Genomic DNA, 13,728 nt, shown 5'->3' with positions numbered 1-13,728 from the left:
GTTGATAAATAAGCATTTTGTATAGAAAAAAAAATTATGACATTGTCAGAGTTTATCTGTGGTCACAGAAAACAGACATCTGGCTATCTGTGAATCTCTAACTTGTCCCCATCCTACACACACAACCAAAATCAGGAGGGCTGTTAGAATGTTCACTATACTGAGATGAACAAAATTGATTGGCTCATGGAAAGCATCGGGTATTCCTGAAAACTTGTGGATTCATGAGTAGCCTCAGGTCTGTGGGTATCACAAAAATGTGCATAGATGAGATTTGGCAATTAATATTTAAGCAGCATTTTACAAGGTATTGAGATGAATTTTCATTTGAAAAGTTTAAGTACAATACTTAGTCTAATGAAATATTGGTGATAGCATACAAATTATGCAAAATAAAGAATAAAGATTATAATGAGCTAATGTTGCTTATAACTGAAGTTTATTCTAACCATTGTTATCAAAATAACGGGTAAGTGGGGGCTGGTAGGAGAGCTCTGTGGTAAGAGCACCTGCTGAGTTTGAATTCCCAGCTCCCGTGTGAAAAAATATTGGACATTGTTTTGCTTGTCTTTATACAGTCCTACTGTCAGAGGTTGAGATAAATGGTCCTGAGTACTTGCTGCCCAGCAAGTCTACCTGAAAAATGAAGCATCTAGTTCACCAAGATGTTTTGTCTCAGAGCAGAGAATGATAGGGAAAGAATCCCATACACTTAATATCCTGCTATGCCCTCATATGTACCTGTACAGTAAACCCCTCTGCACTCTCATGTGCATTTACCACATATGAATACATCATACATGACACACCACCCATATGAACCAGGGACTGAAATCCAATCATGTGTTACACTGTACCCAGCACTGCATATGTGTTATTTTACTTATATAAAGATAGATCATCAATTTTAAAGGGTTAAAATTTAATTCCAAATACTTATACTTGTATTCACAGGTGAGTGCAGCTCTCAGCCCTCACCAAAGCAGCTAACTTTTGCAGCAGATAGTGGCTCATAAGAGGATCATGACAGGACAAAATGCAGAGAATAAGTAACTAACTGTGGAGAGTTCCCTAAATGTGACACCTAAACAGAACTTCTCCCAAGGCTCAGGGTTGGTCATGAAAGAAGTGACAGAAAGATTGTAAGAACCAGAGGTGGGGAGGAGTCCTGTGACATGTTTCCCAGACATGGTGGGGCCTCTGCACACATGAGCTCATGCGGACCCTAACTCCTGGTGAAGCATCACCGCGGTGTGAGGAACTATTGGCCATTGATGGTACTAGAGGAAGGGGCGCTAGTTTTCTTCAGGGATCTGGTCCCTGAGAGGCCGCCCATGCTTCAGTAGATGGCTTTACACCCATCTTTACATCATGTATGCACTGGCAGCACCAGACGGATACAGTGGGTTAAAAAAAATGTCATGAAATTAGAAGAGGATGTGATGGAGTGGGAAAGTGGATATAGAGGAATGTGGTCAATATGATCAAAATACATTGTATGAAACTCTCAAAGGCTACTTAAAAAATAGATGCTAAAGTTTTAGTGTTGCTGTTACTAGGAATACAATAGGTACCTGACCAAAAGATAATAAATATCAAATTCACCCATCAGAAAGAGAAAAATTAGACTATACTTTGGGGGTTTGAGATATCTCAACAGTTAAGAGCACTTGATGACATTTTAGAAGACACAGGTTCTTTCCAACACCCACATGGCAGCTTATAACCATCTTTACCTGCAGTTCCAGGGCATTTGATGCCTCCTGCAGACTGTCCAAGCCACCAAGCATGGATATGGTGCATATATGTACGTGCAAGCAAATCACTCATACACACAATATAGCTAAATCTAATGAGCACTGCACTTGAAATAAACATGTTTTCAAGTGATTAAATGGGCAGTAACATGTATATTTGTTAAGTATTAATATCTCTTAACATATTTTTTAACTGTAAAAGAAAATAAAAGTATTTGTATCCAGCTAAAATATGTATGCTGTATCTTAAAATAAATACATGCAATGCTGATGTCATTCTCCAGTACTATTGCAAGAACCCCTAGTCTGTAGATTATAAGGATGAGTCACAGTGCTGAGGGACTGACTGCCTGATGGTCTCTGCTTCCTCCTTCATGGAAACTTTCTTAAAGACCCAGCTAGTACCACTGTACAGTGATTATGATGTATTAGTAGTAACAGCCACCATTTACTGACAGATTTTAGTCCTACTGCTAGCTTGGAGGTGTGGAGAGCAAAGAACAGTAGGGTTTTTTGAGTTGTTTGGTTGGCTTTGTTTTGTTGTTTGTGTGTGTGTGAGAGTGGGGGGCTGTTTTCTTCCATGTTCTAATCTATAGAGAACAGATTATGAATAAGGAACCATGGCACAAATCCTACACTATTACAACAAACAACTTCACTAAATCTATTTTGCAAATGAAGATCCTGACAAATTAACAGATCCAAGCTAGGATTCTGACTCAAGCCAGCAAGGTCTCCTGTGGCCCTGACATGTCCCCAGGACAGGCTGTTCTGCTCTGCCCATATTCCTGATCATCTCTGACCATAAGTCCGTCTGACAGTCTTGTCTTTCTGGTCGCTTACACACAACATCTAAGAGAAAAACGCTTTAAAAATCATCTTTCCTTGAATATGTATCTGCATCTATACTATTTTTTCTTCCAAAGAGATCTTTAGAAATGACACACTCCCAAATGCATATTTGCTCAAAACTTTATTTCTGAAATGCAGTTTTGCTGTCAGCACTTTGTGTTTACGGCTTTGGCATTCACTACTGGTAATCCGAATTCAGATTTTTGGAGACTTTCTTATCATTTTACCTATAAGAAAATATTTCCTATTAAATTTAGTCAGATCTTACTCCTTAAAGACTACAGGACTTATTTTACAAGAAAATCAAGAGTAAATCTATATCATTTTAGCTTCAAAATGTAATTTTTAAAGGACCTTTCATCTAAGTTTTTCTAGCTGTCTCCTCATCCAAATCACCCACTGATAGATTTACTAACTGTATTTCTGTCCAAAAGAACTCTAAAAAGACAGTATGAGTTGTGGAAGATGCAGTAGAATTGCTTGAATGAATTGCCTATTGTTCTTGAGTGAAAACATCAGATAGTCTGGAACCACTTAAAGTTTGTCTTTTTCTAATCTTTTCATTTAAAACATAAAGGTTTAGCCAAGTTTATACTTCCTTTGTGTCCTGTTTTCATTGTTTTACTAAAAGTTATTCTTAATACTCTTAGTTTTTAAAGGCATGATCCAATTATTTTAAATTTGCTGGCTGGAAAATGCAGTTGAAAATATAATATAATTATGTGTGAAAATAGAGTTGGAAATAAATAGTCTTCATATATCTAGTGACATTATAAACATTGATGAGAGAGAGGTCTTTTGTGTGTGTAATCATTAAAGGAAGAAATGGGTTCCTTGGTTCCTTCCTCCTCCTGTCTATCTCTTTCTCTCTTTCTCTCTCTCTCCCTCTTTCTCTTCCTTCCTTCCTTCCTTCCTTCCTTCCTTCCTTCCTTACTTACTTACTTACTTACTTCTACTAGGTCTTGTGTAGCCCAGCTGACATTATACTCACAACGTGGCTAAGAATGATCCTGAACTGAACTGCTAATCCTCTTGCCTATACCTTTCTAGTTCTGGGGTTTGCTGCACACAGCATGAACCACCATGACTGATTTATGTAGTACTGGAGATCAAACCCCATGTGCCATGCAGTCTATGTAAGCTATATGGCTATGGAGCCACATGCCCGGCCCCAGGAAGCCACTCTTAATAAGAGATTTTGCTTGAAATTCGGGATGTTGAAGTTATTGTTACAACTTACATCCACGGGTTTGCCATCGGAAGCTCGCACAGCAATAATGGTCTTTCCATGAAAATCCACAGAGTCCTTTTCTTCTGTGTGCCGACTTGCAATTAAATTACAATCCATGTAGAGAGAAAGGACTCGGGATTGCACACCAATGCCAAGTTTATGCCACTGACGATCAAAGAGAGGACGGAGTTCTCGATTTTTAAAAACATAGTTCAACAGATCTCCCTCAGCACCTCGGAACATAAATTCTACCACCTTCTTTGTGCCGTCAATCACTATAGAAATCTGAAAAAAAAATAAGAAAGATAAGCAGAGTATCTTTAGATGGCTTAAAACTAAATGTTCAGAATTAGTAAAGCACTCAAATAAAAGCTCCACATGTACAACTGCATAACTGAGGAGCTGGCTAAGTGTGAGACAGTGCCTGTGCCCACTGCACTGGTGGATACAGAAGATCAAGGACCTTGTTCAAGTGTGTTAGTGTGAAGCATCCTGTGTAATCTGCTCCTTCACAAAAGAACATATAAGGAGTGTATGTGTACACAAATGTAAATGTATTTTACATTTATAAATGCAATCATAACTATATAATTGTGTTATGTATTCATAAAGGTGTAATTTTATGAAGTAGAAAAGTTATGGTTTTAAATTATACTTGTGGATAACACTAATCATACCTAAAAATACTTATGTATGTTAGTGTTCTATATGAGTATATAGATAATGGAGTTTCTAACTTAAGAAGAAAAACAATATATACATTTCTTTTTATGTGGAAACTGACATGGACCCTTTAAACCCTTAATACTTTTCATGGCAAAGAGAAGATATTGTATAGATGACATGCTCTTTCAGTTCAAATGATCATCCCATCATAACATCGTGACCTTTATTAACAGTGAGAAGACCAACCAAAGCTAAAGGCATTCAATGGTGATGTGTAGATGTGAACCAAAACTAAAGGCATTCAATGGTGATGTGTAGATGTGAACCAAAGCTAAAGGCATTCAATGGTGATGTGTAGATGTGAACCAAAGCTAAAGGCATTCAATGGTGATGTATAGATGTAAACCAAAGGTGTGATGTTAACAAGTAATTCTGAGGTCTGTGGGGTGCTTGCATCACCACTCCAGCTCTACTGCCATTTCCACAAGATCTGCCAGCTTCTCCACTCTCCTTCCTATGCTCAGACACCTCCCATCACACTTTCCTCAGTATTAGAACTGCCATATAAGTTCTCATAAATGTTCTCCTATTATAGACTTTCTGCTCCATAAGAAATGAATTCTGCCTTTTAAAATCTCTTATTTTGTTTTGGCATGGGTGTGTGTGTGTGTGGTATGCTTGGGTATATGTGTTCTTATATGTGAAGTGTGTGTGTATGTGTGTGTGTGTGTGTGTGTGTGTGTGTGTGTGCGTGCAAGTATGATGCACACATGTGCACAATGGAAGACAGAAGCTGACACTAGGTGTCTTTTTCAAGTGCTCTCCACTTTCTATATTCAGGCCAGGCCTCTCCCTTGAACCCAGCACTCACTGACTTGACTAGTCTTGCTAGCTAACTTGCTCTGGGTATCCCATCTCCCACCTGGTGAATGCTGAACTTACAGGTGAACCCCCACCTCCACCTGATGTTTATGTGGGTGCTGGAGATCTGAACTCTAGTCCTCATTTTTGCATGACAACTGCTTTCCCCAACGAGCTATCTCCCCAGGCCCAAATGTCTTCTTCTTATCACTTCTTGACATAAAGCACGAGGCCCTTATTTGCTTTTATTGATAAAACAAATATTTAAGTATCAGACTAATATATGGTATTTAGTGATGAGAGGAAGTGTAGTTAATAATGGGGCAAAGCCAATAAGCACCTGTTAAAGGAAAGCGGTTCCATGGTCTTCAGATAAAATATGAATCCTTAAGTTAAAATAAAAACAGGGTTGGAGGTGTGGCTCAGTGGTTCAGAGCACCAGCTGCTCTTGCAGAATCCTGGATTCAATTCTCAACACCCACTTGGTGGCACAAAATTGTTTATAACTCCAGTTCCTGGTGATTCTGAGCTCTCTTATGACCCCTCTGCTCATCAGGTAAGCACATGGTATACATACATACATACATACAGGAAAACATTTATGTACATAAAAATAAAAAATAAATCTTTAAGACAAAACAAAACACAAACCTCTCATCCACTAGATTCTCACATCACTGATATGATCAAGGCTATCCTACTTATAATGTTTGCATTTCTCTATGGATGATTCCTCTAAACAGCACAGGATTTGAGTACTAACACATCTATTCCCAGATTTGGGTACATAGCACAAGAACCACCTGACCTAATCAAACGAATTGTCATCTTACCTGTGGCATATTCTCCTGGTTTAAAATCTGCCATAAAAACCACCGCTCCTTCTTGGTGCTTCTTCGTACCCGAAACGTGACCACTACAGAGTACTCCTCAGGAAGGCCTTTGGGAAATACCTTGCTATGGGAAGAAAACAGACAACTATTGTGGGGAGACTGATATGGCCAGGGAAGAAATCCAAATATAAACTCTGTGAAATATGATCTCTCAGTCATAGCTACTCTCAATGAGTTTATAATTCATTATTCATTTTTTCAGGTGTTAGAAACATAGAAGCAGTCATGTCGGCATTCCCATGTAATTTTTATTTTCATTCTCTCCTTTTTTTGTAATCATATGGTGTCATTAAAGGTTGGGATATGTAAATGAGTGGGTTGGCTACAGTAATATGTTGCTCTCTTATCTAAAGTGATGTCTAACATACAAGCTCAGAATTCACTGCATTTGGATGAACAGCAGTGATTTATCAAAATGAAAGTGGGCTTCCTTGGTGGTTTTTGGTGGAGAAGAGTAGAGATAATTCTAAAAAACATTGATTATAAACCAATGAATGTTTTTGAAGAAATTTTACCATATTCAACTCTTGAAGATGAGTTCCTAATATTGATTTCCTGGTAAATTATAATGACACTAAATTAAATGAGATTTAGCTTTATTTTCATTCCCTTAGAAAAATTAATCTTTCTAGATGGTAGAAGCCAAAACATGTCCCCAATATCCTTTTACCTCAATCTCAAGTTCAAAATACTGGTCTTGGTAAAAGACACAAGGAAATAAAAAATTCACAGTATACATATCCACATATTCTGAGTTTAATTTTGATTAGACAATGACTAACATGTTCATTTCTTTTCATTGGATGTGAGAATTCTGCAATATGGTAATACTGCTTTTCTTTTCTTTTGTTTTCTTTTTTTTTTCAAGTAAGAAATCATGTCCCTTAAAGACAAACAAACTTGAAGTTGTCATACATAAATAAAGCACCATGCACTTAATTCGTAACTACTAACTTTGAATATTATACTCAGCTCTGCCAGAAGTGATAATTGAGACACTGACAACCAGACTGTTATGGAGAATACTGAAGCTTTCTTTATTTCTCTTTGTGTTAGACACAGAATCACTTGTGGTAGGGAATTTACAAAGAAAATATGAAAAAGATGTGCTTGCTTAAGGTTTTAATTTACTTACTTGGTTAAATAGAATGTTCACATATGTACCTATAGATCTATTTATATGTACACATATATATATATATATATATATATATATATATATATGTGTGCATCTAGAGACAGACATAGTAAGCTGCCAGCCTGACAGAGTTTTGACTTTATGATAGTGGTAAGGTGATAGATATTAAGGGAAAGCAGTAATATAGGTTGGTAAGAAACTAATTGAAGCTTTTATATTGCTAAAATGTTATCTATTATGTGAATATATTTTAAATAAATACAATATGTTCTATATCATTTAATGTGCACTTCCTACTTTACTTTTTTTTTTTGCTAATGATCCTTATTCCCTGTCTATTTTATAGTTTGGAAATAATATTAGACAAAAAGGAAATGCAGGTGATTTTTTTCATATTCAAAATGGGTCATAAAGCCATGAAGACAACTTACATTTGCAATGTAAGCAATGCATTTGGCACAGGAACTGCTAGTACAGTGGTACGAGAAGTTTTGCAAGAAAAGACAAGCCTTGAGGATGAGGAGCTTAGTGAGGAGCCATCAGGAGTTGGTGATAACCAGTTGACAGCAAGCATCTAAGCTGCTCTTACAAGTACATGAGAAGTTAACAAAGAATGCAAAGTGGATCTAATTCAGTGTTCCCTCAACATTTGATCAAACTGGAAAGGCAGAAGAGCTCAATAAATAGATGTGTAGTAATTTAATAGTCCCCTTAAACTGTCATCTTGCACTATTCTACACAACAACAACAACAAAAATTCATTTCTCAATCAGACTGTGATGTGGGACCAAAAGAGGATTGTATACAACAACCAGAGATGATGCTTTGTGAAGAGCACCAAAGCACTTTTCAAAGCCAAATGGCACCAAAAGAATGTTATGGTCACTGGTAGTCTTCTCCAGTTTCATCCACTAAAACTTTTGAATTCTAGAGAAATTGTTACCTATGAGAAGTATGCTCAACAAACTGATGATGGGCGCCAAAATCAGCAATGTTTGCAGCCACCATATCTCATCAGAAAGGGCACAATTCAAAACCATGCTTGACTGCACATTGCACAGTCAACATTTCCAAAGTTCAACAAATTGCACTATCAAGTTCTGCCTCATCTGTGATATTCACCTGACCTCTTGCCAACCAACTGCTATTTCTTCAAGCATTTCAGCAACTTTTGCAAAAAAAAACACTTCCGCAATCAACAGGATGAAGAAATGCTTTCCAAGAGTCCATCAAATCCTGAAGCATGGATTTCCATGCCAAGAAACAAGAAAATTCATTTCTCATTGGCAAAAATGTGCTGACTACAATGGTTCATCTTTTACTTAATGAAGATATGTTTGAGCCTAGTTATAATGATTTAAAATTCATGGTTCAAAACTGTAGTTCTTTGGGACAAACTGGTTTGTTTTCTAATATTGTTTGTTAACTTGTTATATCTGGGAAAATAGAACATCAGATGAGGAATTGCTTCCATCCCATTAGTCTGTGGGCAAGTCTATGGGACATTTTCTTAATTACTAATTTACACAGGAATGTCCACCCGTGGATGGTGCCATCCTTCAGCAGGTTGGCTTGAACTGAAAGAGAAAAGGTAGCTGAATGTGAGCCTAAGAGCAAGCCAGTATGCAGTATTTCTCCATGGTGACTGCTATAATGTCTTGCCTTGAGTCCCTGCCTTGGCTTCCCTGATTTTAGACTGACCGGCACCTGAAAACTGAAATAAACCCTTTCTTCCCCACTTTGCTTTTGGTTATGATGCTTATCACAGCAGTAGAAAGCAGTTCAACACAGTTGAATTTTCCACTTTGTTCTTTTCTGGGTCCAGATATGTGATACACGATATTCGTTTGTGATGCTGGAGAAGAGCAGGAGGCCACAGGGCTCCATCAGTCACATGACCATGAGAAGCAGCCAGATCTGGGGTGCACTATGCTGCTGAGCTATGATATGAGGTAAACGGGTGAATGAAAAACATCCTTCAATTTGAATATATTCAAATTACTAAAGTGCTGTGGAATGTATGGCAAATGTGTTGCTAATTAATCAATAAAACACTGATTGGCTGTTGGCTAGGCAGGAAGTATAGGCGGGGCAAGGAGGAGAATAAAGCTGGGAAGTGGAAGGCTGAGTCAGAGAGACACTGCCAGCCGCCACGATGAGAAACAGCTTGTGAAGATGCCGGTAAGCCACGAGCCATGTGGCAAGGTATAGATTAATGGAAATGGATTAATTTAAGCTGTAAAAACAGTTAGCAAGAAGCCTGCCACGGCCATACAGTTTGTAAGCAATATAAGTCTTTGTGTTTACTTGGTTGGGTCTGAGTGGCTGTGGGACTGGCGGGTGATAGACATTTGTCCTGACTGTGGGCCAGGCAGGAAAACTCTAGCTACACTAAAGCATCTGCATTTCTATGAATGCATCTATCTAGGGCTGGAGAGATGGCTCAGCACTTAGAAGCATTTTTTGCTCTTGCAGAGAACTCAGGTTTGATCCTCAGCACAGACATGGAAGTTCATGATTGTCTGTAACTCCAGTTCCAGGAGAACGAATGTCTTCTTCTGGCCTCCATGGGCACTGTATACACATAGTGCACATACTACATACATCCCGTCCAACACTCAGAGACATAAAATTTAAAAAAAATGAATCTTAAAAATAGATAAATTCACTTACATATAATCTAGTTTTACTTTCTTTGTTGAGGGTTTAGTAAAAGAAGCAACAGACATTATCACAACTGCATCATTATATCCCTTTAATTAAGTGACAAGAAAACAACTTTTTTTTATCAGTTCCCTCAAAATAAGTCTCTGTAATGGGATATTGTGTCTTCTGGAATTTTTCCAGTATCAAATAAAATTTTACTAAATTACTATTGACAATTACTGTATTGTTTTAAGAGTGTTGCTGGCTTAAACATAACAACAACAACAACAAAAAGCAAGCATAGATACCTGCCATTTCTCTTTGGGACTATTGAAGAGACAACACCAAATACACTTCCAAATGGAAGGTTTAAGGTAGTTACAGCAAAACTACTATTGAAGGAAATCCCAAGCCGCATGTTATTCCCTTATCACATGTAATAATGGTTGATATTCTATTTTACTTTCAATGTGAAAAGTATTGTCTATGTTGGCACGGTGAGTCAATGGGCATGACTCACTGCCCAGCATGATAAGTTGGGAGGTTTTGCCGAGGGCTCTTCCAATGCTAATGTATGGTGATTATTTATTCAGGTGTATTTCCTTTTATCCCAAAAGAATACTATTTTTTTTATACTTGGTAAATGATGTTCACTTGGCTACAAGCATTTTGCAAGTGTGAGGGTGATGGGGGTAATGAAAGAGTCTCAGTGTTCATTGTAGAATTTTGCTTTTGCCCTATTTTTGGTGTCCTGGATCATTCTTTGTCTTTACTCTCTTGTTGAGGTCAGTCTGAAAGATTTCTAGCTCAAAATCTTTAGCTAATAAGACCCTTACCTCCTTGTGGTTGGGTAAAGAAGGTGGTGAGTTGGTAACTTGTGGCTTTAGACTCACATGCCCATCACACTCACACACACACACACACACACACACACACACACATATGTATATATACACACACGGGAGTGTTTGCACACCCATGCACAAACCCATGCATGTACCTACACATACACCCCTCACTGGTTCCTGAGATGCTGATTCCTCTTAACCATGCATGGTTCAGGAATCCGGTGAGGTAGCTCCACTCCTCACCAACACTTCCCACCTACAATACTGAAGGTCCAGTTCCTTGCTATTGTTCAGTCAGGTACATATTCCCCAATTGCTTTCTCTCTTCTAGAATGTACTATAATGTTTTCTGTTGTTTAATATCCCATCCTACAGACATATTTGCATATTCAAGAGTAAACCTCCTTTTAAATCTTTAATGTGTCCTTTTCAAATGGTCTTACAATTTTGCATTGCAAATTATGTCTTCTTTTGCTGCAAATCAGACTTCCTCTGACCTGGCTGTACAACTGGTAGCCTCTCATTCACCCACCAAACAAAATGCACACTCCATATATCGATATCTTTGCCATCCATTCACTTCTTACCCACTCTCTCCCAAATTCTAACATTATTACAATCAGCTAGCCCACTACCCTCTTCTCAATCACCTTTCTCACTCTTTGTGCAGGTTTTAAGACTACTGGCATATTTTGTTGTTGTTGTTCATATAAACCAAGAATTTCACCACAGTGGCTACAGATTCTTTCCATGAAGCCTAGAATGTAAACTCTCTGGATGCTTATGTCTATCCCACTCACCTATTTGGCCTTAGCAACTACAGCAGTGCCTGCATGAAGCAGATAATACATGTACGCCAACCAATACATGAACTGAACTTGGAAGTTTTTCATGACTGACCCTCAATATACCTCCTCCATTTTTATATCATTGTGAAAACATAATAGATTTACTTTTCCAAATTCCTCTTATCCCTCTATATGAAAAACGGAGCAATGAGTTAATAATAGTAAGTGGCACTGGTCCTTCCTTATGTAGAGGACACATGTGAGGACTGTAGGCAACAGCCCAGTCCATCTACAGGGACAGCTGTTAAATAGTACCAGCCAGCTGGTACCATATGGGAACATAGAGTCAGTGTTGCCAGATCATCCAGTTTTTCCAAAGAAGCCAAAAGTCTAGAGTTATACCTAAAAAGTTTAGAGTTTTAAATGTTGGCAATTAATCACACTTTTCATAAATTCTGTCCTGACCAATAATGGACAAGCCAAAAAAAGCCAGTGAACAGCAGTTAGTAAACTTGGAATTACACAATCATCAGCTGAATTCTCATCTGGTACAAAACACTGTAAAACTTGGAAAATGACAGAAGGAAGGCCCTAGTCTGTCTTTGTTGCTTCTTCAAATGGTTTGAGACTGGAGAAGTGTTCTGGAGACATTGTGTTTGTGTGTGTGTGTATATATATATATAGTTTCAGAAGTAATATAAATTGGTTCAGAATAGGGAAATGTTTAGGTGGTCAAAATCAGAACTACATGATATGAATAGAAAATTTTATATATATATATATATATATATATATATATATATATATATATATATATATATATATATATATATAAAATGTTGAAAGTAAAATTAGTTAAAAATTCTTACTAATAGCAAAGCATGATGGCAGCTGTTGGAGATTCTCACACTGGTCTGTTGAAAGGAATATAGCCATGAGAGTTCAGCGAAAGATATCTTAAAATACCTCGTCTCAGAGTTGCAGATCCTGGCTCACTGCCAACTGTATCTCTAGGCCTTGATGATACTTTATGCTTCTGGGACTCCTACTTTCCATTTTCACCAAAATACAAGGGCTAACTAAAATCATCTCTTAACCCACTTCTCTAATACTCTTCATTTGCAACCTCTTTGTGAGTGATATCCCCATCTTTATTTCCATTCCAAAGACATTTATTAAAGCCACATTTAGAAACACTGTGGAGTCTATGAACTGGATGCAGTCTCTCATCTTGTGGAGTTCATAGGTATGCTCAAGGAGAACGGTGCTTAGGTCTCACAGTCTTTCACCAGCTTTGCTTCCAGAGCAAATACTGAGAGTACAGGGAGGGTGGGAGGAGCTTGTCTTCACTGCTTCCTTGTTATGTGTGTGTCTGTCTCTTTTTCCTCACTCAGACAATTTTCTTTTCTAGACTCTTATTCCCATTCCCCCCAAGGCCTCAATGTCTGGCTGTATTTTCTGTGCTTTTTCCAATATTTCTAAGAGAGATAATCTCTCAACCCATACTTTCACTCTAGAGACCCCAGGCAATAGGAGCGGGGCTGTGGTATGCAATTCATAGGATTTGCCAAAGATGGTCTTGTAAGCATTGAGTTATCTGTAGTGGGTATGTTTTGGAAAATTGTGTTTCCTACTCATGAATCTTAGTATATTTGACCCATGGGTTATTTACATGCAAGGTATTTAATATGCACATGTTTTTACATTTGAATTATCTTTTGCTGCTTTCTAATCTGAGTCTATTATATTGGAAACATATTTAATGTGAATATGAAATATTTGAATTTTTAAAATATATTTATGCCCTGTTCTGGACAATGTTCCATGCTCACTTGAGAAGCATGTGTATTCTTCTATTTGAGGAAGGAATGTCCACCAGAAAACTGTTAGAACAAGTTATCTCACAGACTTCATGTTTTCTATTTCCTTGAGAATTTTTTACCTAACGGTGGTGGTCCATTAATCTTTACATTTGGTATTGAAGTTTTCCACAATTTTTATTGAATTACCTATTTCTGTCTTCAAATCTGTTGGAGTTTGTGTATTTT

The 13,728-nt window shown here is 37.6% G+C and overlaps 1 protein-coding gene across 1 annotated transcript in view; it reads right to left on the bottom strand.

Moving 5' to 3' along the window:
• Positions 1-13,728, bottom strand: part of Col19a1 (collagen type XIX alpha 1 chain) — a 300,361-nt gene that overhangs the window by 243,819 nt on the left and 42,814 nt on the right. Inside the window, exons 5-6 of the mRNA XM_059281419.1 lie at positions 6,201-6,324; positions 3,850-4,125 (exon numbers count right to left, since the gene is read on the bottom strand). Of these exons, the coding sequence (XP_059137402.1) occupies positions 3,850-4,125; positions 6,201-6,324 (400 nt within the window). The remainder of the gene's footprint in view (positions 1-3,849; positions 4,126-6,200; positions 6,325-13,728) is intronic.

This window comes from Peromyscus eremicus, chromosome 16_21, assembly GCF_949786415.1.
Source record: "Peromyscus eremicus chromosome 16_21, PerEre_H2_v1, whole genome shotgun sequence".
Classification (NCBI taxonomy): domain Eukaryota; kingdom Metazoa; phylum Chordata; class Mammalia; order Rodentia; family Cricetidae; genus Peromyscus; species Peromyscus eremicus.
This window is presented reverse-complemented; position numbering and strand designations above follow the sequence as displayed.